Source organism: Cetorhinus maximus, chromosome 21, assembly GCF_964194155.1.
Source record: "Cetorhinus maximus chromosome 21, sCetMax3.hap1.1, whole genome shotgun sequence".
NCBI lineage: Eukaryota > Metazoa > Chordata > Chondrichthyes > Lamniformes > Cetorhinidae > Cetorhinus > Cetorhinus maximus.
Genome location: NC_135899.1, coordinates 69,897,427 through 69,923,700, shown reverse-complemented (window position 1 = coordinate 69,923,700; position 26,274 = coordinate 69,897,427). Strand labels below are relative to the sequence as shown.

At 44.4% G+C, this 26,274-nt stretch overlaps 1 protein-coding gene across 1 annotated transcript in view; it reads right to left on the bottom strand.

The window, feature by feature from the left end:
* The window catches only part of clic4 (chloride intracellular channel 4), a 131,808-nt gene extending 114,370 nt beyond the window's left edge, over positions 1–17,438 (bottom strand). The window contains exon 1 of the mRNA XM_078567090.1: positions 17,046–17,438. Within this exon, the coding sequence (XP_078423216.1) occupies positions 17,046–17,114 (69 nt within the window). The 5' untranslated portion in view covers positions 17,115–17,438. The remainder of the gene's footprint in view (positions 1–17,045) is intronic.
* Positions 17,439–26,274: the final 8,836 nt, after the last annotated feature.

Here is a 26,274-nt window from a genome sequence, read left to right as displayed (position 1 = left end):
ACCACATCCTTCCCCTCCCCTAGTCCACCTAACCAAATTTCCTCCAAGGTTCCCTTCGATTCTAATCCTGAACTAACACTTTTTCTAGTTTCTCTCTAACTCTTATATCATGTCCTAACTGAGCTCAGTTTGCCCATAAGACACACCTCCTGCTCTCTCAAACCTGAACTACTGACCACGCAACTTCCCACCTGATCTCCATGCTAGCCAATACTGTAAATGGTTCCCTCTTCTTAGGTTGTGCCCTCCTCCCTTTCAAATCTGCCATGATCATCCCCTTCCTCAAATGATCCACCTTGATCCCTCTGTCCTTGCAAACTAGCGTATCATTGTCAAATTCCTTTCCTCTCTAAAATCCTTGGAAACGTTATTGGCCCTCAAATTCGTGCCCATCTTTATCACAACTCCGATTTAAATTCTCCGATCTCCAATCCGGTTGCTGCTCTTGCCTCAGTATTGATATGGCCCTAATCAAAGTTACAAATGGTGTCCTATGTGACTGAACCTTCTGTAACCTTTGACATGGATGACCAGATCATACTCCTCAAATGGCTCTCCTCTATTCTCCAGCTGATTTCACTCCCATTGATCCTGTCATAGAGTTTCCTGCAATGGTGCCTTTTCCTGCTCCTACACCATCATGTCTGGAATCCCAAAGGATCTCTCTTTGGCCCCAACCAATTTCTCATCCATGTCCTGCCCCTCAGTGACAAAAGCACAATGTCAGGTTCTACAAGTATGCTGACGATAACCAGCTCTACTACCTCTCTAGACCCATTCTCTGCCTTTGTCTTGTCAGACTGCTTGTTTGACATCCAGCTTTGTACAAACTTCCTCTAATTAAACATAGTGCTTGGCCCCTGCCACAAACCTCATTATCTAACCACAGATTTTATTCTACTCCATGGTCACTGTCATCAGTTGAACCAGGCTGTTTAGAACCTCACCATCTTATTTGACCAAAAACTGAGTTTCTGGCCCCATATTCTCTCCATCATTGTCAAGAAAATATCATAATGTCTATAATGTTATTGGAAATTATTTTACAATAGAGTTTAGTGGTGTCTGTGTGTGTATGTGTGCATGTGTCTTAACTGGATTAAAGCCAGCTGGTCTAGAGGCTTTGATGTATAGAAGAGAAGTAGGTTTGAAATATTAATTAGGTAAACGTGAGGACAATTTGCATTTTCTCTTTAAACAAACTAGTGTCGCTCGGATTCAAAGAGATGGAGTGCAATGTTACATCTATCCAGGTGAAGCTCAGAAACAGTGGGCAGAATTTTGCCCTTGATGGGCGGACGGGCCCCATCGGCTTGGCGGCGGGTGGGCAGCCAATCGCCGCCACCGAAACGGGCCCCGCCGCCATTTTAAGTGGGTGGGCCAATTAAGGCCCGCCCAGCGGGCCACCCGACAGTAAGTGCTATGCTCTGCAGGGTGGGGGAGGGATTCCCCAACTGTCAAAGTGCGCTCTTTCACACATGCACGAAAGAGCGCACATCTTCCTGAGACTAAGTGCTGTCTCAGGGAGATCGCTGAAAGTTTTATAAACTTAAAAAATAGAAAAATAAATAAATTATTAACGTCCCCCTCATGTGACAATGTCACACGAGATGGGACATGTTAATAAATATCACATAAAGTTTATTAAAGTTTTTTAAAACAGACATAAAACATCATCCCAGTGGATGAGGTTTCATGTTTTTTCAGAAGCCCACTGGGGCTCCTGGCCTGCCCCCCAGCCTTAAGGTTGGATGGGCCGGGTCTTTAATTACCTTAATTATCCTGTCAATGGCCTCAATTGGCCATTGACAGGTCGGCAGGCCTGCAGCTGATTTCGCTGTCCGTCCGCCTTCCTGAATATTTAAATGGGGCGGGATGACATTAAGGGGTCATCCCACGTCATTTTGCCATCGGTGAGTGGGCCCCGCCGACGGAAAAATTCTGGCCAGTGTGTTTGTTTATTTTTCCCAACTATTACTAATAAAGTGGGTATTATGAAAGGGTCTTATTATTAGAAGAGGTAAAGTTCAAAAGACATAGTGATACAATGAAAATTTGCACTCAAAAAGGAAAATATGTATAAAGGAAGAGAAGGCTGTTGGTAGAAAAGAGGGATTCTAAGGTCTAAAGCCTCCAGCCTGTAAGCCTCAAGCCGCTGTCTGCAAGGACCCAGAACTGAAAGAAACTCATTTTGAATGCGACTGTCTAGAGTGTGTTTTGCCAGGGGTCTTTTTAAATTTTTGGCCAGAATCTTCAGGTTGGTGAGTGGAGGTGACGTCGGGCATGCGTCCCAAAGTCACCGCCCATCATTCAGATTTTCAGTTCAGCAGGCGCGCACCAGAGTCAGCTTCGTGACCGCTGAACTGTCAAAGGCAATTTAAATAGTGATTGAAATACTTATCGGAGCTGCCCGTCCAACCTTAAGGCTGTCACCTGAGGGGACATGTCTTAAAAAATTTTTTTCTTTATTAAAATTTTAAAAAATCAAACTAATCTCCCTGAGGCAGCTCTGTGCCTCAGGGAGATTTCTGCGCTCTTTTGCGCACATGCACGAATGAGCGCAGGCCCTGACTCAGCCTACCACCCCCGCCCATACAGGGAGCGCTCAGCGCTTCCAGGTGCGTGTCACGCTGGGCGGGCCTTAATTGGCCTGCCCACTTAAAATGGCTGCATGCAACCGATCATTGGTGGCGATTGGCTTCACGCCCGCCTGCACCCGCTCCCATCCAACCCCACCCCCAACCCCCGACATGGAGAAAATTCTCCCCTATGTGTTCTACTGTTGCCTTAATGGAGGTGTAACTAGGAGTCAGATTAATTTGGGGATTTTTGTAGTTATTATAGTAGCAATTTTGTAGACATATGTACGTGCTTACAATCTTTCTTGTGTGAATAAATGTTTAATATAGTTTTATAAAAACCTCTTGAGGCTCGATGGTCTTATTACTACTGAATTCAAAGCCTGCATCTCAAAACATACAACTTGCAAAATTGGTTTTGACAGTTGTTTCAAGTTTCCCTCTGGGATTTGAACAGCTCAGCACTTACCATCAGCTGTGTCATAACAATCATCAAGACCACTTACTTCCACCTCCATCTTGTCACCTATCTCCGCCTCATCCATGCTTTTGTTATCTCCAGACACAACTACTCCAATGTTCTTCTCACTGCTCTCCCACCTTCTACCTTCCATAAACTCAAACTCAGCTGCCTGTATCCTAACTCGCAACAACTCACTTTCACCTATTACCCCTGTGCTCACTGTCCTCCATATGCTCCTGCTCTACCAATGCTCCTGCAATGAGATTTTGTTGTTCCCATCCTCATGTTCAACTCCCTCTATTGCTTCACCCCACCATACCTTCGTAACCTCTTCCAGCCCTACAACCCTCCAAGACGTCCGCAACACTCTAGTTCTGGCCTTTGTGCAACCCCAGTTTGCTTTATCCCAGCACTGGTGCTCATAACTTCAGACATTTGAACTCTAAACCCTGGGGTTCCCTTCTTAAACCTTTTTGCTGCTCAATATCTTTCTCCTCCTTTAAGATGTCCCTTAAACCTACCTCTTTGACCAATCTTTTGGGAACCTGTCCTAATGCCTCCCATTTCAGTTCAGTATTTGTTTGATTAAGGTTCTGTGAAGCACCTTGGGTTGTTTTACTATGTTGAAGCTGCAATATAAATGCAAATTATTGTTTGTTGTTGTTGCTTATATATACACATGAGCTTAAAGGCTACTTTCAGGTTCTGAATTCTGAAAATAACTTGATTCCTTTGATGTTTGGTGGTCAGAAAAGATGCAGGTGCAATTAATCTTTCTGTGTTACTCTTTTGTGTTACTCTTCTACAACAGCAATTTCTTATTCACAATCATTGCACATGGGATTGGGTGGTACAGTATCTACCAAAAAACTTTGTACAGTATTGTCCTTTCATCATTTAATCTGTTGTTTCAGTCCCAGTCCAGAGGGAATGAGAAACAACCCAAGAATGCAAATATTGATCTAAATCAACGGCTGGGATTGTGTACGTGTGTAAGTGTGTGAGGGCAGGAAATTATTTGATTCAAAAAATAAATATACAAAGCAAACCTAGTCATCTGTTCCTTAAACACCTGGTTTTATACAGCATAATCAAATCAATCTGATTTTCTACCTAGTATCTTTATACCTCCCTGCAGCACCTTGGGACATTTTTTTCTAGATTAAAGACAGGACAGAAAAATGCCCCAAGATGCTTCACAGAGCCATAATTAGACAAAATTTTATGCTGAGTCAAAAAAGGAGATATTTGGTGTGGCAATCAAAAACTTGATCTAAAAGATGGGCTTTAAGAAGCATCATAAGATGGAGGAGAGGGAAGTGAAGAGGCAGTTGGGCTTAGAAAGGGTATTCAACAGCGTGGCTAAAAGGTGGTTAAAAGCATGGCCACCAACGTTGGGGTGAAAGAGTGAAAAAAATGTTAGGATAAGAGACAGTGGTAGAGCTGCACGAGGCTACAGAGGTAGGGAGCGATGAGGCAGCAAGTGGATTTAAATATGAGGATGAGAATTTTAAATTGGAGGGAGTGGTGGAGAGGAAGTCAACCTGGGTTAGTGGGAAATTGTTGATGGGTGAGCAGACTTGAACCAGATTAGGTACTAGATTAGCAGGGGTTTGGATGAGTTGATGTTACAAAGAGTGGAGAATGGGAGCTGGCTAGGTACATGGAACAGTCAAGTGCGGAGATGACAAAGGCGTGGATGAAGGGGTCAGCGGGAGAGGGCTGAGGTGGCATGATGACAGTTATGGAGGTAAAAGGTGATCTTTGTGGTGGGTTGTATATGGTATTGGGAGATCAGCTTCAGATTGAATAAGACACTGACATTGTGAACAGTCTGGATGAGCCTGAGACAAAGGCCTGGGAAAGGGATGCAAGGGGGTGAAGGCACTGAACTGGAGGTAATGCAAAAAATAATGGCTTCAGTTTCCCAATGCTTCAGTGGAGGAACGTACTTGATGGGTGTCCAAACATCCTTCAGCATAATAATCATAAAAATTTAAAGGAAAAACACAGAATTTTGAGTATCTGATTAATTTGTACTCTTGTCCTCATTTTAAAGAAACAGGCCCACATAATTATGTATGGTATAGTATGTGCGCTCTGCCCAAAGGTAATTTCTTGGCTCACTATCTGCTGGTGCTTCATCTTGGGCAGTTTTCTTGGCAGCTTTTGTCAGTAGTGGTTTGCCATTGCCTTCCACTCTCACGGGTAGGGAGAGAAGGCAGCTCCCAAAATACCACATCCAGAATGGAGATTGAACCCGCTCTTTTATTCTGAACCGCACACTAGTCTAGCCAACTGAGCTAACCAGTCCCTACATAATTATGTAGTGCATATAAATATTGAGTCAAATCTGTCTTTGCCATAAAAAAATTAAATCCTATCAGAAATAATTCAAGCAATTTGTCAGAGGAGGCAATGTTTTATTTCCCTTTTGAGGCAATAAAGTTGTATCTTCCTTTAAACAAAAAAAAAAGATGCTTATATAAAAGAGGCCATTGTTCTCTCGCTCAATTGTCAAAATATTTAACACCCTGCTAAATACATGGAAGATGTTGAGAGACTGTGTTTCCCACTGTGTGTTCTCCAGAATCCACAGGGGTACAGTATTAGCGGATTTCCCCAATAAGAATGTTTTGGTAATTGCAATATATGTTTTGAGCATACCAGCTTCACTAAGTTGGGCCAATGAAGTCCGTTTTTAAAAATACCCAGTTTTTCTCCCCTCCTGGAGGTGTTGGTGTATTGTTGGGGTTCAGTTTCACAGGTTCTCTCTGTTACCTCATCCTAATGGTCAGCCTTTGTCTAGGAGCTAGTCAGTAAATGTGGGTGAGCGACGTGACCACATTAACTATAAACCAGAATGCTGTGTTGGTCAAACACACACCAGCCACTTCCAGGCAAAGCTGCTGGATATCCCCCAGTTGACGTTTCCCTCCCTTAGTTAGCAGCTATCTAAAGAACTGACTGCCAATTTGAAGTGTCTTTGCCGCTGTCCATGCAGGCCAAGATCGGTTCACCCAACGCAGACTGGGGTTCAAACCTGGATCTTACTGACCTGATGGCTTAACAGAGTAAACTTGCTGAGCCATCCATGAATGGCTCACTGTCACCTTAACAACAAAAAGATTACAACAGGTTCCCAGCAGCAAATGTTACATAGCCCACTACCTTCCTACAACACTGGCATCTACCCACCAACGTGGAAAATCATCCAGCTACGTTCTGCACACAAAAAGTAAGACAAATCTAACCCAGTCAATTACCATTCGATCAGTCTACTTTCGATTGTCAGTAAAATGATGGAAGAGGTCATCGACAGTGCTATCAAGTGACACTTGTTTAGCAATAACCTGCTCACTGACGCCCAGTTTGGGTTCCACTAGGAATACTCAGCTCCTGACCTCATTACAGCTTTGGTTCAAACATGAACAAAAAAGCTGAACTCCAGAGGTGAGGTGAGAGTGACTCCCTTTGACATCAAGGCTGCATTTGATTGAGTGTGGCATCAAGGAGCCCTAGCAAAACTGGAGTCAATAGGAATCAGGAGGAAAACTCTGCACTGGTTGAAGTCATACCTAGCACAAAGGAAGATAGTTGTGGTTGTTGGATGTCAATCATCTCAGTTCCAGGGCACTACAGCAAGAGTTCCACAGGGTAGTGTCCTAGGCCCAAGCATCTTCAGCTGTTTCATCAATAACCTTCCTTACATCATAAGGTCAGAAGTGAGAGCATTCATTGATGACTGCACAAAGTTCAGCATCATTTGCAACTCCTCAGATACTGAAGCAGTCCATGTCCAAATGCAGCAAGACCTGGGCAATATCCAGGCATGGGTTGACAAGTGGCAAGTAACATTCGTGCCACATAAATGCCAGGCAATGTCCATCTCCATCAAGAGAGAATCTAACCATTGCCCCTTGATGTTCAATGGCATTATCATCACTGAATCTCCCACCATCAACATCCTGGGGGCTTGCCATTGACCAAAAACTGAACTGGACTAGCCATATAAATACTGTGGCTTCAAGAGCAGGTCAGAGACTAGGAATCCTACAGCAAATAACTCACCTCCTGACTCCCCAAAGCCTATCCAACATCTGCAAGGCACAAGTCAGGAGTGTGGTTACTCTCCACTTGCCTGGATAAGTGCAGCTCCAACAACACTCAAGAAACTTGACACCATTCAGGATAATGCAGCCCACTTGATTGGCACCCCATCCACAAACATTCACTCCCTCTACCACCGATGCACAGTGGCAGCAGCATGTACTATCTACAAGATGCACTGCAGGAACTCACCAAGGATCTTTAGAAAGCACCTTCCAATCCCATGCCCACTAACATCTAGAAGGGCAAGGGCAGCAGATAACGGGAACACCATCACCTGGAAGTTCCCCTCCAAACCACTCACTATCCTGACTTGGAAATATATCACCGTTCCTTCACTGTCGCTGGGTCAAAATCCTGGAACTCCCTCTCTAACAGTGCTGTGGGTGCGCCTACACCACATGAACTGCAGTGGTTCAAGAAGGCAGCTCACCACCACCTTCTCAAAGGCAATTAGGGATGGGCAATAAATGCTAGCCTACTCAGAGATGCCCACATCCCTTGAATAACTTTTAAAAAAACAACTGAAAAACAATGAACTGTCACATTTTAAAAACAACTGGTTAAATATAAACGGCAGCAGATCTCTGCCACTGACTCACAATAACCAAGATCATCCATTGAATCACTAGCAGGACCAGTTTCAATTAATCTAGTTAAATAATGGCACCAGATCCTTTGAATTAATAATGTGTGTCTACATGGAAACAGGTGAAGGGACACATGCATACAATGAGCCTGAACTGCTTTTGCTTTTTCAATTACCAGCTATTCAAAGAATTAAATATTTGCTTCAGGGAACAGAGTCATCATACCATCTATTTGGGTACCTTCGGATAATAGTTGTTGAATAGAGATTAAAGGGATGTTGTATGGCAAAGTCTTGCAGGCACTATACCAGATCCCTCTACAGACACATGCAATGGGGCCAATTATCTATGCCACTGCCACATCTCACAGTGAAAATTATTGATTTTTTAATGAAAATCAAGATCAAAGTGTAAAACATGCTTCAGTAAATTTTGTACTAGATTGGACACAGCATCCAAACTCAAAAGCACAGGTAGTGCAGCAGTGTGATACTAAAAGAAAAAAGACTTGCGCTTTCACGACCATTTCATTAGAAGTAATGAAGTACAGTCACTGTTGTAATGTCAGAAATGCAGCAGCTAATTTGCATACAACAAACAGCCACAAACAACAATGTGATAATGACCAGACAACCTGTTTTTGGTGATGTTGATTGAGGGATAAATATTGGCCAGGACACCAGGGATAACTCCCCTAACCTTCTCCGAAATAGTTCCCTGAAATTTTTTATTCCACCCGACCAGGCAGATGTGACCTAGATTTAACATGTCATCCAAAGGACAGCACGTCTGACAGTGCAGCACCCCCTCAGTAATGCACTGGTGGGTCAGCTTTGACTTTTGTGCTCAAGTCCTGAAGTGGGACTTGAACCCAGATCTTTGTGACTTAGAGGTAACTGTGCTGCTAACTGAGCCACAACTGACACAATGGGAGAGAGAGCATGAAGGCTGCTCAATTTTTTTGCGACCAGGGCGCAAGCATTTATCCTCCAATGAAAATCATGCACAAAACTGAATTTCCCAAACAGACATTTATTTGAAGGCTTGCTATAGAGATAATGGACCCTCTTTAAAACCAAGTGTGCAACAGCACAATAAACAGGATGAGGGAGCTGCTTAACCCAGTGAGTAGCCTGCCCATACAAAGCAGCAAGTCCCAGGTTCATTTCCCTGCCTGCACTGAGTTACCTGAGGGGAAGCAGTCAGAAAGTTACAATCGGTCTTTACACTCTGTATTAATCAGACCAAAACTGGCCTCGCCCTACTTGCTTTGCAGAAACTCCTGATGGAAGTGCATGTGGATCTGGAGGGAATTGGGCTTGGTTGTGATTCCTCCAGTGCAAGAACAGCCTGCTGAAATTCACTGTCTACGTTCACTTGGGCTTGATACCAGTGGGGAATCGGTAACCACGGAACTGGAGCCCAGAGTTCACTCTATCAAGATTCTAAAAAAGAAAAATCTGCTATCCTGGTCCCATCTCCTGATCTTTCTATTCTACCCTTTCAAAAAGAATAAAAATATATTTTGTGTGTGAATTTGCTATTTTTTAAAATCTGAATAATAACAGCCTTCTGGATCACTGACCGGAGTAAAATCTAAACTGTTGTCACCAAGTCAACTTGAAATGAATTCCTGCTTGAATAGTAACAAAAACAAAAAACAGCGGATGCTGGAAATCCAAAACAAAAACAGAAACAGAAATACCTGGAAAAACTTAGCAGGTCTGGCAGCATCGGCGGAGAAGAGCACAGTTGACGTTTCGCATCCTCATGACCCTTCAACAGAACTAAGTAAAATAGGAAAGGAGTGAAATATAACCCCCCCATTTCCACCCCACCCCCCCTTAAACCAGATTATATTTCACCCCTTTCCTATTTTTACTTAGTTCTGTTGAAGGGTAATGAGGACTCGAAACATCAACTGTGCTCTTCTCCGCCGATGCTGCCAGACCTGCTGAGTTTTTCCAGGTATTTCTGTTTCTGGTTTTGTTTCCTGCTTGAATAATGACAGCTGCTAGTAGTTTACAAATGAGCCCAAAGAGACTTGATCCTGGTACAGAGCAAGAGCAGGTGAGCTTCCTGAACACCACATTCAGAATTCTATACAGTCACTTAGGAAAGATTGGAACACCACAAAAGACATGTGTCCACACATATACAATTCGACCCAGGAGATGCTTGACGGGGCAAAATATTGTGTTGCTTTTACAGGAATAAAGCAAGTGTGTGTATCTGTAATGATAATCAAGCTGAATACAGAGGCAGTGAAACTTCCAAGCACGGGGCACAACATTCTTTAATATACCTCTTTATAACCTTGGGCTGGAGCAGACGAGGTCAAAGACTCCGTCCCGTCTTGGTGACATTGTTTTTCCTTCCTTTCTGAATCCTGATTCTGGCTCCGCACCCCAGTACAAGAAATGGGCAGATCATCAGTATTAAACTATTCAGACTTGACCTGACCTTACAGGAGGTTTGAGCCATTTGTGGTCCTTTGATGAATTAACCATTGTTCCTTTCAGACTCCAGAGTGGTGATGCAACTTGCAATGAAATAGTACCAAGTATTTTGAAAATAATTAATTGTTCCAAATACTGAGTGGCTACCAACATCACCTCCAAATATTTCACAAGTTCTAAGTACTGACCCTTTGAGCACTGTGTTTCATTCTATATACCTGGTTTTCAAATATTAATATTCATAATACATGACAATTTTTCAAATTACGAAGCAAAATAAATAAAATCCGCAAGAGCATAGGTTTCTTTACAAATTGTATTCTTTAAATAAATGCACATAATTGAAATTGCTTCATTTCCTTTCCTCATGGTGCTGAAAACTCACAGATTACCAAAGGGTTAAACTTAAATATGGCCATTCACTGGTGCTAGAATATTCTTTAGACATGAATTGGCCAAATGACTAGACTATTAAAATGCCATCTGTTTTAGATCTGGCTGCAAAAAAAATTAAATTCACAAGCTGTGGAAACTCATGTACTGCATTCGGATGCTTAACCTCAGGGTGGTACGCTATTATAGTTTCCTGTGAAATAAATGCCTCCTTAAACAGGGCTTCCATTTTTGTAATGTCTGTGCAAAGGTTTACTCCCAAATATTTCAATATGCAGCATGAAGCCTAAAGCACACCAGCTTTCTATTCTGGCAAACATCCAGTTTCTTTCAAACCCACAGTACAAGCCACACCTCCAGCGCCTAATTAGAATCCTACAACTCTAGATGGAAGCTCATATGCCAGTGCAATTTTTACACCAATTTACATAATATATTCAAACTAAAGATGCAAATTCAATGCAGCTGTGCAGTGGCAGGATTTGCAATGAAAATGCTACAAATCCTTGTTTGGAATAGCACAGAAAAATGTTCTATTTTATAATTGAAAAATAGGGGATGTGTTTATAGGGGCAGGCGTGAGCTGTTCATATTCCTGCAGTCGCAGTTTTTATTTAATTTTATATATTTTCTGGTCTAATTATTTATTCTTTTGTTCGAAGTGTATTATGTTTCTGGTTACTGAACTTGCTGCCTTTACTACACTAACTTATGCATTAAATGTTCTTTTAATTTTTCACCAAGGTGCAATGCCCTTGAGTCTCATCTCAGCTGTTGCTTGTGAGGTCTGGTACGAATGTGCTCAGTCTCTCCCAGAGCAGGGGTATGACATTTTCTCCTGCTTTTACTGCACCAGCCAACACAACTGAAAAAACATTAATTTCAATTTTCCTTCCATTTAAATCCCATCTTTCTTCAGACTTTCTGATCAGGTTCTACTTATGGTAGAAAGAATGAACTCAAATTGATATGGCGCCTTTCTTGGATTTAGGACAATGTGTTTTACAATGAAGTACTTTTGAAGTGTAATCATCTCTTGTAATGTAGGAAGCACAGCAGCTAATTAACAGACAGTAAAGTCCCACAAACAACAATGTGACAGGGGCTGGATAATCTGTTTTAATGGTGTTTGTTGAGGGATAAAATTTGATCAAAACACTTGAGAAAACTGCTATGCTCTTCTTCAAATAGTGCCATGGGATCTTTTATGTTCACCTGATTGGGCAGATATAGTGTCATCTGACATCAACAGTAACTGTGGCAAAGCCAAGAGAATATTGGCACGCCTGTGACAGACAGATGAAAACGTCAAAGCAAGGAAGTGGCACAGCAGTGGAAGTGTATTGGGTCAATATTTGAAGGACATGCAGTTCTCTTGCTATTAATCTATTTATGAATTAGCACTCAGTATTTTCAAGACTGTAGGGCTTTTATCAATTACAATTTTATTCTCCTAAAATAAACCACCATTTGACAACAAGGAGCCAAGTAAAATAATAGGTGCACATTTCTGCTGACTGTGCACATCAATTCAAGGCTTAAATGGGTCATTCGTTAGGATGCAGACATGTTGCCCAGGCTCCATAATCAATAAGGAACATTTTAGACTTTGGCAACCAAAGCTATTTGTAAAATTAAATTTAACGTCTTGAATATAAACTGCAGATTTATTTATTAAGACTGATGTTGGTCTTGCTGTTCTGAACGGACTTGTGCTGATGGTTGAATTCCAAACTTCCTGTTCACAAGGGTCTGATGAGGTGAATTCAGCTTGTTTGACAAAAATCCTGTAACACCCCTTTGATATTAAATTAGAAAGGGGGATATGTAATATTTTTAATAAGCGTGTCAGCCAATTAAACTTTTAAAAAGTATGTGGTGAACACATCTTTATTAAAGATTTGCAATATTGATGCTATGCTTTTTAATTAATGAGATTTCTTCAATCTGGATTGGCTACCACATGCTTAATTTTTTTAGCATTATGAAGAAGAAATTTGAAACAACAACATATATATAAAGCACCTTTAACTTAATAAAACATCCCAAGGCACAGGAGCATTATGAAACAAAATATGAAAAGTTTATTGAAAGTGAACTTTCATTTACATTAACTGAATTGTTTGGTAAATGTAAAAAAATTGCTAAATTCCTCAGTTAGAATTAAACAGAATCTGTAGCAGGGAAAGAAGCCTTTCGGGCCAACTGTGCTGATACAACCTTCCCAAGGGTGATTAGCGATGGGCAATAAATGCTGGCTTAGCCAGGGGTGCCCGCATCTCATGAACAAATAAAACAAAGTTAATACTCCACACGATTCTCCTCTTATGATCACTAATACCACACAAAGAAGGTTAAATGATGGGTGAAAAGCATTTAGCAAGTCCTCGATTGCTGAGAGAAAACGGCAAAGTGGGGGATGAAGGAAGGAAGTCTTGCAGGCCAGGGATGTAGCACCTGTGAATAAAGGGAAACCGGGTCCACATCAAAGGTTATTGCAGAAAGTAAAAGCTCATGGTGGAGGGGGTAGCATATTGGCGAGGATAGGCGATCGGCTAGCTAACAGGAAACAGAGAGTAGGCATAAATGGGTCATTTTCTGGTTGGCAAGATGTGCCACAGGGATCAGTGCTGGGGCCTCAATTTTTTACAATTTAAATAAATAACTTGGATGAAAGGACCGAAGGTATGGTTGCTAAATTTGCTGATGACACAAAGATAGGTAGGAAAATAAGTTGTGAAGAGAAAATAAGGAGGCTACAAAGGGACATAGATAGGTTAAGTGAGTGGGCAAAAATCTGGCAAATGGTGTATAATGTGGGAAAATGTGAAATTGTTCATTTTGGCAGGAAGAATAAAAGAGAAGCTTATTATCTAAATGGTGACAGGTTGCAGAGCTCTGAGATGCGGAGGGATCTGGGTGTCCTAGAGCATGAATCACAAAAGGTGAATATGCAGATACAGCAGGTAATTAGGAAAGCTAATAGAATGTTATTAATTATTGCGAAGGGAATTGAATATAGAAGTAGGGAAGTTATGCTTCAATTATACAGAGCACTAGTGAGACCACACCTGGAGCGCTGTGTATGGTGTTGGTCTCCTTATTTAAGGAAGAATGCAAATGCGTACGAAGCAGTTCAGAGAAGGTTTACTAGACTAATACCTGGCGGGTTGTCTAATGAGGAAAGGTCGGACAGGCTAGGCATGTATCCGCTGGAGTTTAGAAGAGTAAGAGGCAACTTGATTCAAACTTATAGGATCCTGAGGGGTATTAACAGGGTAGATGTGGAAAGGATGTTTCCTCTTGTGGGAGAATCTAGAACAAGGGGCCACTGTTTGAAAATAAGGTGTTGCCTATTTAAAACAGGGATGAAGAGAATTTTCTCCTCTCAGAGGGTTGAGTGTCTTTGGAACATTTTCCCTCAAAAGGGGTGGAAGCAGGGTCTCTGAATATTTTTAAGGCAGAGCTAGATAGATTCTTGATAAGCAAGGGGGTGATGCAGGCTTTGAAAATTAAAATGAGTACAGCATCTTGAAGTCACTTTCCTGAGGCATGGAAGTCAATCAAGTTCAGAAAATGCATGAGAGTGTGAGGCCTTTTATGGGTGAAGAGATCTGACATAGTATTCGAAATGACTTGTCATTTGTGGAGGTTTGGGGTGAGGTAGTTGACTAGGGGAGTGTTAAGCTCGGAATCAAGTGACAAAAGCATAGACAAGGGTTTCAGCTGCAGCGAGGAAAGGGTGAAAAAGTGGAACCAGTTGTACAAGTGGAAAAAAAAAAGGTCTTGGAAAGGAATGAAGGAGGTAGCTCAACTTGAGGTCATGTAGTATATTTATCCCTAATACTTACCCGGAGGGGACACCTGGGATGTTGGACAGAGCAAAGACTAAGAGACATGTAGGTGCTAATGGGAGCCACCAAAATTAACTTTGGCTTTTACAGTCAGCCAAATTAGCTCGGTTCAGTTGACAGCACTCATGCTACTGCATCAGAAAGTGTGTTTAAGCCTCACTACAGGCTTGAGCGTACAGTCCAATATATCAGTGCGGTCAGTAGTGAGGGAGTGCTCCATTGTCTGAGGTACCAGCTAATCAGATGAGACGTAAAACTGAGGACCTATCTGCCTATTTGGATGAACAAAAACAAGTCCATGGCATTGTTCAAAGGTCCTCTTGACCTGGGAAACATCCTTCCCTCAAACCACCATCAAGTAACGGAGGCCGAATTTAGTGGTGGTGGTGTGGGTCAGCAGGACCAGAGGCCACATCTTGCCAGCAGCAGCCAATTAATGGCTGCCACCTGGCCTCCTGCCCCAGTTAATGACAGTTGCCCACCTCCCAGAGTTGCTGGCCAATCACACATCTTGGCAGTTCAGCAGCCTCAGCTGCACCATTGGGAGTGCTGGTCACTGCTGGTGGTGCACCTGAAGGAGAAGGAAGCCGTAACGATGGACGTGAGCCCTCGCAACCAGATAAGTGGGGTCTGAGGGGAGCAGAGGCCCTGGTAAGGAGGAGAGGGTATGAGTTGGTAAGGGCAAGCAGCAGGGGTGGTCATTGCCACCTGGGAGGCCCTCTGTAGGCCAAAGAGAGCGCATAAAGGAGGCCCCATTACACCCCACCACTCCCACCTCTGGGAGGCTGCCAGGGTTTACCTCGTGGTCTCCACCTCACATTGGAGAGCCAGCTCAGAAGACGCTCTTAATTGACCACTTGAGTAGCTCAATTGACCTCTGGGCAGGAGGGACATCCACCATCTTCCCCACCACTGGTAAGATGGCATGGTGGTGGGAAGACGACTCCACCCACAACCTTCTCTCACCATTTTACGGATCCCCCCTGCTTCCCAGCCGATCACAGAGGGCTGGTGAAATCCAGTCCCTGATTATTTGGTTATTGAGTAATTTGCTGTTTGTGGAACCTTGCTGTGCAGAAATCTTATGCCACATTGCATCACAACTGAAGTTGACCACTAAGTATGCCTACCTAATCATCGATTGTAAAATGCTTTTGGATATCCTGATGATTTGACAAAGTGCAAAAAAGATGCCAAGGCTTAATCAGTGAGAGTAGCCAAGCTATTCAGCTGTGACAGCATCACAGGCCAGCCCAAATTTGACCTCAGCTGATGTTCACAAATGCAGATTTTTCAACAGTGGACACTGGACAGAGGTCAGAGGTCAGAAACAACAAATCTCTCTGAATTTTCCCTTCCCGTGCCCATGGCCATATGCCAATTGAAGTATCTCTTAACCCTGCACCAGCCAAGATTAGCTACCTTAGTACGGCCTTGACTAGCCCACTCTGTCTGTTGCAGCTCCACACTGGCCAGTGCACAACTGAGCTATTGAGCAGTTCATGGGTGTGGTCTTTGGTATGTGTGCAGCCGTTATATTTAATCATTCTGGTATTTCAGTCAACCGCCTGTTACCCAGGTAAATTACTTTCATTAAACTGATCATTCGAATCATGGCAAATTAAGGCCGCTGTGACATAGATGGTAAACTTCCTTTGGGAAAGAAACAAACTTTCAAAAACTGATGAGGGAATGAAGAGGTCAGATCAACCCCATTGCTTAATGTTCCATTATGACCACTCCATGAATGATAGTTTTGGTGCTTATGTAGGAAGTCATTCAATCATAGAATTTTTATAAGCCGCACCCAAAAATCTCTTACTGATAATATAAATATTAACATACTTCTTTGCTGGCATAATGAAATCTGTAGCCTGTGTATGAAAGCAGTTAGCTAAGCTCAGAACATTTTCAGTGGCTGCTGAGTGAATCAACTCATACATACTCCAAGAAGCTGCTTTATTTACATAATCTTTCGGCTAGAATGATTCATCTAATATCGATCTTAGCTGGCATTTAGGGAAAGCAACTCTAGTCAATGGGAAGTGGTCTCACATTACCATTGATCACCATGCCTCCACAAAGCCACTTTTTGCAGTAACAAGTTCCAGAGGAGTGCTTGAATTTCGCTTAAAACAATAACATCTCAAATTTACCTCAAATGACAAATTTACCCAAAAAGAAATCAATACTGTATTAATGGCCATTGTTCTCTACAACAGTCTGCATAAAATATGATTGACAGCTATGCATAACTTCATTGAAATGTCTACTGACTAGCAACTGTTTTACTATGCTTGAGAAGATCACACAACTGTAACAAAGCATGAGAACGGCACAAAGCACACCAGAAATAGAATTCAATCATAAACTCTTAACTGGTTCAGTACAAAATGTATACTTTGGAGCACAGCTCTATTTTTGATACACAACTATTTGGAGTCAGATGTTCAGCAGTATAATAATGATCACTTTTGCCTAAATATAAAAATAGATTTGTGAGAAAAAGGCAATGTGCATAGCAGAGCCAAGAGCCTCTCAGACAGCTGTCTGCTGGCTGTTTCTGGAATAAAGAGTCAGATTCTGGCATATCCTACCTTAACAAACAACTCTATCAAAGGATCCTTGTGTCCGTCCACTCCATTCTGTGGGGTCGAGTGAGCCATGATGAAGTAACTTCAAGATCTCTTCTATAGTCCACTGATTCTGACTTTTCACCCAAGTTTACAGGCTCTTTCCTTTTCTCTTACTGTGATCAATTCAGCCCAGCTGCTACAAGCCACTCTTCAGCAAAAAGAGAGATTCCCTCTTGCTTTCCTGAGCCTGTTCAAACAGTATTGTTCTTGGTCTGTCTGCCTGTGGTAATATGAGTGTCTCTCTCTCTCTCTCTCTCTTCAGTGAGATGCTTTCTTTAGCCACGTCCTGGGGAACTGGGTGGCGAAGTCTGGAGCTGAGCAGTTTCCTCTGCTCACTCTACATGGTCATTGTGTGGAGCACAAACTCGCTGAGGGAAAAAAAAGCAGCTGGAATATTTAAAGCTGGTGATGTCATCCAGTACAGGGCAGGTCTTTGGAGAGCGTCAAAGCACAAAGCATTAGCAGTCAACAAATCAGATATAGCTAGACCAAAAATGTACAAGTCTGGGCTATACCTAAACTTATCTAATATAATTTACACTTAAGTTCACTGATTAGAGACAGAGTCTAAGAGGTCAGGGAGCTCAGAAAATCCCACATTAAAATGTAGAAGTATAATCTCTCATCACATATTTTTAAATCAACTAACAAGCAGAGGGGTTTTCACACACACACACACACACACACACAATCTTTTTTCCTTCTGTACAGTAGTCTATTTCTCCTTCCCCTCTCAAGTGTCTTGGAGCATTTTCCTATGTTAAGAGTGCTATCCAAATGTAAGTTGTTGTTGCATTTATGTACTCTGAAAAAACTGTGCTGCTGTACAATTACAGAACAGACCTTTCTTTAAACATTTGATTCAAAGAACAGTGCTCAGAAGACACATTCTGATTTGTTATATCGTCAGCTCAGCTGGACAAATGTTGGATGTATTATTTAGTTTTCTTCATTAAAACAATATGGGTGATGCACTTCAAATATTATACAAAATTTACTGTTAAACTGGTTTTCAGGCTAATTGCAACATTGTTAGATATCAGTACCTTTGAACATTTGCTATTTCAGCATATTCCTCCTATGGATCTGCACGTCAAGTTTTATCAGAATGTACAGTAAGTTTTCTCAGATCCCTGAAAATTCGACAATATGGAAAGCAGCATAATATCGGTGAGGCGGTGCTACCTTTGCCAGAATCAACACCTTAGGAGGCAACAGTGCCTCTGCCAATAAATGTACAGAGTGTCACTCGCAATTATGTTCTGACCATAAGCAAAGTACCACACACGCTCCTGGACCTCCAGTGCCTCCCACCCAATGCTGGAAGCCCCAGCAAACTTGCAGATCAGCTTTAAACAGAAACAGTCCTGTGAGATATAGACACTGTCGTTTGTAGTTAGACACATAAAACTGGCTGTTGGGGAAATGGTTGCAAATTGGAAAGAGTGGAGGCTGCAACTGAGTGGGGAATTGCTAAGTCAGAGTAAAGAGAACGTCACTTTCTATCATATCTCTACCATCTAGGTCTGGGAGTCTTAAGATCACAGGTGGGTAAAAAGAGCTTTGTTTTTCCACCAGTAACAGCACCCCCAGCTGGAAGACTGAATTTTCACCACAGAGACAGGAAACAGGAGTAGGTCTGTTATTGTGTCAGAAACCCGCCTCCACATGGGAAACTGATTAAAGTTCAGGTTTTCATGGGGATGGGCCCTCAATTGATGTGGAGACCGATTTCCTGTTCACTTAGAGTCAGTGGAGGCCAAATGGGGGTGGGTTAGATGAATAGTGGGAGACATTTTGGACAGCCATCACTGAGGCTGCTGGTTGTCCTGATGGAGAGATCTGTAGATTATTCCGAAGCCTTCCACAGCACCAGAGGGAAGCAAGATGTCACAGGAGAGCCAGAGGCCTGGCACCTGGGGCAGACCTGCCCACTCGTTGATATCGACCTGGGATTAATGCTGGAGACCATGAGGGAGAGAAAGGAGGTCTTTCTTCTCGGTTGGTGGCAGGAGGAGGCCATCTCATCGTGTAGCAGGGCGGCCTTCTGTTCAGCATCATCTCCTTTTGTCTCCAATTCTCCCTCCTCCTGTTCCTCCCGCGATCAGATGTCTCTTTCCAGGGCTTCACTGGCCCGAAGGTCCATGCCCATCTGGAGGACCACCACAATGACAGAGACATTTGCAGGAGGCTACGGGAGAGTGCCACCTAACCGGCCCAGGCATCGGAATCACATCTTCAGAAGCTCATTGGCTGTCCTGCTGAACAGGTGACATTGGCTGCACCACCTCTGTCTGGGACTTCCCCGAGAGGCATCAGTCACCATCTCATTAAGGAATATCTTTTGTGCCCTAGGATCCATCCACTTTGGACACTGGAGATCTGAGGCAGTGCGCACTGGCAGAGGACGAAGGAGCCATGGCAGCTGCCATGAGAGTGAGCACACACATAGGGCAGGATTTTTCTCTCGTCGCACCGGTGCATGCCCGACCCAAATGAGAGTAAAATAGTGCATGGTGGTGTCCGGCGAGCGCCCCGACGTCATCACGCACTCTCGCGATATTTCGCTTGGCGGGCACGCGCGAGAGGTGGCAGCACGCCCACTGACAGTTAAGAGGCCTTTAAGGCCCTTAATCAATTAATTAAATCGGATTTTTCGCTGCCCGTCCAACCATTTGGCTGGGGAGGGTGGTAGGCGAAAAGGCCAAGCGGCCTTTGGATTTTTTATGAAACCTCATCCATGGGCGGGATGAGGTTTCCAACAGGAATTAAAAATCAAATAAAAATGTTTAAATCTCATTTATAATATGTCCCGGCTCATGTGACAGAGGCACATGAGGGGACAAGTTCACTTTATTTTTTAAATCTTTATTTGTAGTGTTCTAAATCTTCAGCTCCCTGAAGCAGCTCTCTGCCTTCAGGGAGCTTTTAGTATGCGCACAAGTGCACATGCGCAAACTTCTGCCCTCGCCCTCCTCCCGCCCTCACCCCGGCAGCGCTCAGCGTTGCAGCGCACGGTTCATGCTAGCTGGCCGTTAGTTGGCCAGTCGTGAAATTGCAGTCAGGCCAGATCGCGGGTGGCGTTTGGTTCCGTGACCGCTCCCAGACCCGCCCGCCGCACCTGCTGAACGAGGGCAAAATTCAGCCCATAGAATCACAGGGTTTTTACTGCGCAGAAGGAGGCCATTCAGCCCATCATGTCTTCACCAGCTCTCCAAATGAGCATCCTTACTTAGTGCCATTCTCCTGCCTTTTCACTCTACCCTTGCACATTGTTTCTATTCAAATAATCATCAGATGCCTTCTGGAAGGCTTTGATTGAACCTGCCACCACCACACTCCCAGGCACTGCATTCCAGACTCAAACTACTCGCTGTATGTAAAAGTTTTTTCTCACACCACATTTGTTTCTTTTGCAAATCACTTTAAATCTGTGCCCTCTCGTTCTCGATCCCTTGACGTACGGGAACAGTTTCTCCCTGTCCACTCTATCGAGCCCCCTCATGATTTTCAACACCGCCATCATATCTCCTCTTAGCCTTCTGCTCTCCAAGGAGAACAGTCCCAACCTCTCCAATCTATCTTCATAACTCAAGTTTGCCATCCCTGAAATCATTCTTGTAAACCTCTTCTGCACTCTCTCCAATGCGATCACATCCTTCCTATAGTGTGGCACCCAGAACTGTACACAATATTCCAGTTGAGCTCTAACTAATGTCTAATATAAGCTTAGCATAACCTTCCTGTTCTTGATGAGGTGGCAGAGAGAGTGGGCACTCAGTGCTCAGGTTTTGAACAGTGTCAGAGTCCTTTGGCAACATGGGGGCACAAGACGCTAGACTGTCAAGGACAATTGGGCAGCCACCTGTCCAGACAGAAGGCTCCAGCTGGCAATGGGGGCATGACTGTCAGATTTTGAACCCAGTGGTGATGAGAAGCAACACCCTTTATGTAGTTACATAGTGGAAGCTTTTATTATGGTCACAAATCAGTTGGGCATTGAGGGAGTAGAAGGTCATCCTGTTGGTAGGTCTCACTGGCCGGTCACTCGGTGCCTTGATCGCCAAATTGGTGCAATCGATGATGTCCTGCACCTGGGGAATTCGCTGCTCTCTGTCCCTGTGAGGCCATGTCTCTCATTACATGAATGTGTTGTCCAGCTCTGGAAAAGAGGGCACCAGTGACCAGCGTGATGCAGCACTGTGTAGCCATTTGCAAGGTGTCACTAAGGTCTGCAGCTGATCCTTGGAAGGGGCCAGAAGTGAAGAAACTCAAGGCCACAGTGACTTTGACATCAAAGGACGACTAGTGCTGTGAGGTGTGAGATCTTTGGTGATGAGAGCACAGATGTCTGTGACCAGCTGCGTGAAGAGTCGCAGTCTCCTACGACATTGATTCTCAGTCATCTCCAGTTGGTCCTGTCTTTGGCAGTCAATCCTGTGTTGAAGGTTTGGCTTCCGTTTCCTTCCTGCACTTCTTTCCTCCCCTGTGCCCTTTTGATGCCAGGATTTTGCCCTTCTTGTGAAGGGTGTTGCTTCTCATCACCACTGGGCCCAAAATCTGACAGTCATGCCCCCATTGCCAAGGCCCCTAGCTGGATCCTTCAGTCTGGGCAAGTGGCTGCCCAATTGTCCTTGACAGTCTAATGTCCTGTGCCCCCATGTTGCCAAAGGATTCTGCCACTGTTCAAAACACAAACACTGAGTGCCCACTCTCTCTGCCACCTGTGCAGTGCCATGGTCACTCCTTTACCAAGTGTCCACTCCCCCTTTGCCCCGTTAACCCTCTTATGGCGCCATGGGCAATGCCGCCATAATGGCCTTCCCTTTACTTAACTCCTTTTAGCTGGTCAGTTTCTGAAGGTGCTGTCGCCCATGGGCCTCTCTCAAAATTTAAACCTAAAACCTTGACAAGCTCTTCACGAGCTTTTAAACAGTTTAAATTGGCCTCAATTGGAATGAGATCTGCATTCCTGTCCAGGGTGCTCCCGCCACCCTGCTGATTATCGTTGGCGAAGAGAACGGCGTCTTGAAATTGACACGTCACCTGGCGGCATATTTTCAGCGCCTCCCCCAGCCCCCTCGCCTCTGTTCCCGCCATTGGGGATGCCCCAAAAGCTCAGCCAACAACAAGAATCACCAATGATGAATTTAAAAGCAACGCATGTTATACCGACTTTCACAGTCAACTGCACTTTTATTTTTAATTTCTAACCCACACAACATACCTTCTTTTGGTATCTGGGAGTCTTCATAGTTCACTTCCTACTGCATTTAGATACTGCAATCGCTTTTGAAATGTTTCCACAACATATTACAGTCCTGGTGCTCCAAAGACTTTCACACTGGGGCTTAGAATGAAAGGTATTGATGACAGCTGGGAAACAAATTTGTATACTCTTTTGCTGAGCTATTGCATTTGTTCTTTCAGTTTTAAAAATAGTGGTTAATGGAAGCCAGTGCAATCTGCACGTTACTTAGTGTACAGGGAAATATCACCTCTCTGATAGGCTTTATATTGAAGGGATACCAGCCCTGGCACATTGATATTACAGTGGAGCCAGCATTGCCTCTAATGGCAATGCCACATTATACTAACAGTTGCATTCATATAGCACCTTTAACACAGTACAACATCCTAAGGGGCGTCGCAGAAGGAAAATTGTACAAAAATTGGCACCGAGCAAAAAAAGGAGACATCAGGGCAGGTGACCAAATGCATGGTCAAAGTAATTGCTTTTAAGTTGCATCTTAAAGGGAGAGAGGGATGGAGAGGAAAAAGATTTGGGCGGGGGGGAGGAAATTCCAGTGCTTGGGACCTGTTTGACTGAAGTCACATCCACCAACAGTGGAGCAAATGAAGGGGAGCGTGTACAAGAGGCCAGAGTTGGAGGAATGCAGAGTTCTCGGAGGATTCTTGGAGGAGGTTACAGAGGTAGGGAGCGGAAAGACCAAGGCGAGATTTGAACATGTGGATAAGAATTTTAAAATGAAGGTTTTTGGGCGGATCCGCTACCAATGTAGGTCAGTGAGCATATGGGTGGTGGGTGAATGTGACCTGTTGCGAGTTGGATGAGCTCTAGTTTAGGAAGGGTGAAAGGTCAGTCAGGAGAACACTGGCATAGTCAAATCCCGAGGTAGCAAAAGCATGGTTGAGCGCAATTGATTGACACACCCCTTCTTAATAAAAAAATGCAAGAACCTGGGGGCTACTGTTGCTTTAAGGGCAACTCACGTCAGATATAACAGTGGTATTTTAATTCACTTTGCAATAACCAACATGCTGATTTCTGAACCAGATAATTTGACCAGAGTTTTTACATTTCATCTTTACAGTAATTCTTGCTCCTACTATGATTATTATTAATTTTGCTGATGCACAACTCTGATATATGGTCGGTTTGTACTTCCTAGCAGCATTATTCACTATCAACCACAAGGAAATCCAGCCCTATTTTGTTACATCATGATAGCCCCAGTCAGATGACCCAGGCTCGAGTTTCTCAAGATCATATTTCACCTTTGTTACTTGGCTACATGAAGTGGTACTTCATACTGTCGAATAGGTATTAACACCTTCACCATGATAGACTTCAGCCACATATTTTTGGCAAACTGTAGTAATTTCAGGAACGCATCAAGCAAAAAATATCCTTATCTAATGTGGCAAACAGTTGAACTGCTATCCAGTGATCCCTGCTGCAATGTGAGGCGAGGATAGACTCGAGCTCAGTTATGGTGCCTCCCGGCTTTGTAAACACAATCTCTCGGTTAATACCTGAAAAGTTATAGTTTTTTTGAGGTGCAGGAGGGGACCCATGTAACTGTAGCCCAGCATCAGACAGCATGTTCAGGAGAGAAGAACGGAACAATTGGGGAAAATGAGACTTGCTCAGTCTGTGTGCCAAGTTGTCAGTGCACACAAACATATCTCTAACTTCACTCACATCCACCAACAGCACACCCTGCCCCCGTTCCCTACGTCCCCTTTGACTCCATGGGCAGAATTTTTCGCTCAGGCATGTGCCCGACCCGAACGAGTGTGAAATGACATGCAATATTTCGCTCGGTGGGCATTGGAGCCGCGCCCGCCATTAATTAAGAGGCCAGTTAAACCCTTGACAACCCAGTTGACGGCGATTTAACGTTGCCCATGCAACGGGCAAAGCAGGCAGGCGGGCAGCCCACAATTTGCAAAACCTCATCCACGGGCGGAATAAGAAGGGTCAGCAGCATTGTCAATGTGAGTGGTGAGGAGTTTTGGAGATAACTGGCTGTTGGAGGCTTATTGGTACCTGTCAGCTTGATTGCTGCTCAGGGCTTCATTCTTAGCATTTCCACACTTCATTTCTGGACTCATTGGTGTCTTCCAGGCCCCTTTAGGATTCAGACCGTGTGGACCCTTCCAGGTATGAGATAGCTTTCCCGGTAACGGAGATTGTGGTCTCCGCTGGAGGCACCTCCTCTGGGGAGGAAGAGAGGGACAGAAGGGAGAGGAGGCCAGGTGTCCCAATGCAGCTTCCAGGGGAGGGACCTGTGGGAGGAGAGATGCAGGCACAAGGAGCGCAGGGTCAGCAAGTAGCCCACAGCGGAAGGGGCTGCAGAAGACCCCACTATCCTGCTGTCAGGGTTTACAGGCAGCGATGCAGCTACCTCAATATGTCTGAGGTGCAATGCCGAAGGATGCTCCGTCTCTCAAAGGAAACAGTGACCACCATTTGTCAGATGATTGGGCCTGAGGTCAGCTCTGACTGTGTGGGTGGACATCCCATGCCAGTGGCCCCCAACTTCTATGCATCCGGATCTTTCCAGGGGTCAATGGGGGATCTGTGTGGAGTCTCCCAATCAGCTGTCCACAGTTGCATCAAGTTGGTGACAGAAGCTCTGTTCAGGTGGGTATTAATTTTCATTCATTTCCGTTCAGACGAGGCCAGCCAGGCTGAGTGAGCCAGAGGCTTCGCAGTGATTGCTGGCTTCCCTTACATCCTGGGTGCCAACAACTGCACACATGTGGTCATCAAGACGCCAGCGGATCAGCCGGGTGCCTTCACCAACAGGAAGGGCTTCCACTCCATGAACGTGCAGGTTGTGTGTGACCACAGGATGCATATTCTGCAAGTCTGTGCAAGGTACCCTGGCAGCTCCCATGATGCGTATATCCTGAGACATTCCCAGATGCCGAGGCTCTTCAGTGCTCCAGCCCAACTGGATGGATGGCTGCTGGGTGACAAGGGCTATCCCTTGAAAAGGTGACTCATGACGTATCTCCGCCACCTAAAAACAGAGGCAGAGCAGCGGTACAACAGGAGTCATGTCTCCACAAAGGGCGGTGGTAGAGAGAACCATTGGTCTTCTCAAGAGGCACCTCCGATGCCTGGACCATTCAGGGGGCGCACTGCAATACCCCTCAGAACGGGTGTCACTGATGGGTGGTTGCATGCTGTACTTTCTACAATCTGGCACTGGCAAGGGGGGAGCCACTGGAGGAAGAGGATGTTGACGCAGCTGCACAGGCCCCAGATGATGAATCTAGTATTGAGTCAGAAGAGGAGTACGGTGCCTGTGCCTGTGCAATAAAGTTTCGAGCCACCCACGTCCAGCATTACATACTGCCCTATCCTGCACCTGCAGAACAAATGAAGCATACTCAGGCCAATAACACAAAAGCAAATATAATTTAATGTTGGATCTTACATAGTATTGAATGGAACACTATTCGGTGTTGGTAGTTACATCATTAAAAAAAGAAAAACAAAATGGGGGAACCGTGACCGGTCCCTCTTGTGCTTAAGGTACTTTAAACTTACGGGTGCTACGTCTAGGTGCACCTCCCTCGCTGGCACCGACATTGGAGGCAGCCTGCTGACTCTGCTGTCTTGTTGGCCTTGATGACCTTGGCAGTCGTCCTCTGGCCAGTGGAGCCTGTGCTGGCCCTGCCTGGGAGGGAGGGGCCAGTGCCATGGTTGGCATCTCCCCAGTCACCACAGCCTCATCGGATGCAACGGTCACTGGCAGAGGGGTGTAGGACTGCCGTCATCCAGTACACCCTGAGAGGAGCCTACAGAGATGACAAGCAGCTCGTGCGCCAACATGAGGTCGCTGTGGACTTCCCTGCTCACCACCTAGCTGGGATATTGGGTGCCCCATCCATCTCACACACGGACACTGACCAGCTGAGGTCAGTGTCTGTG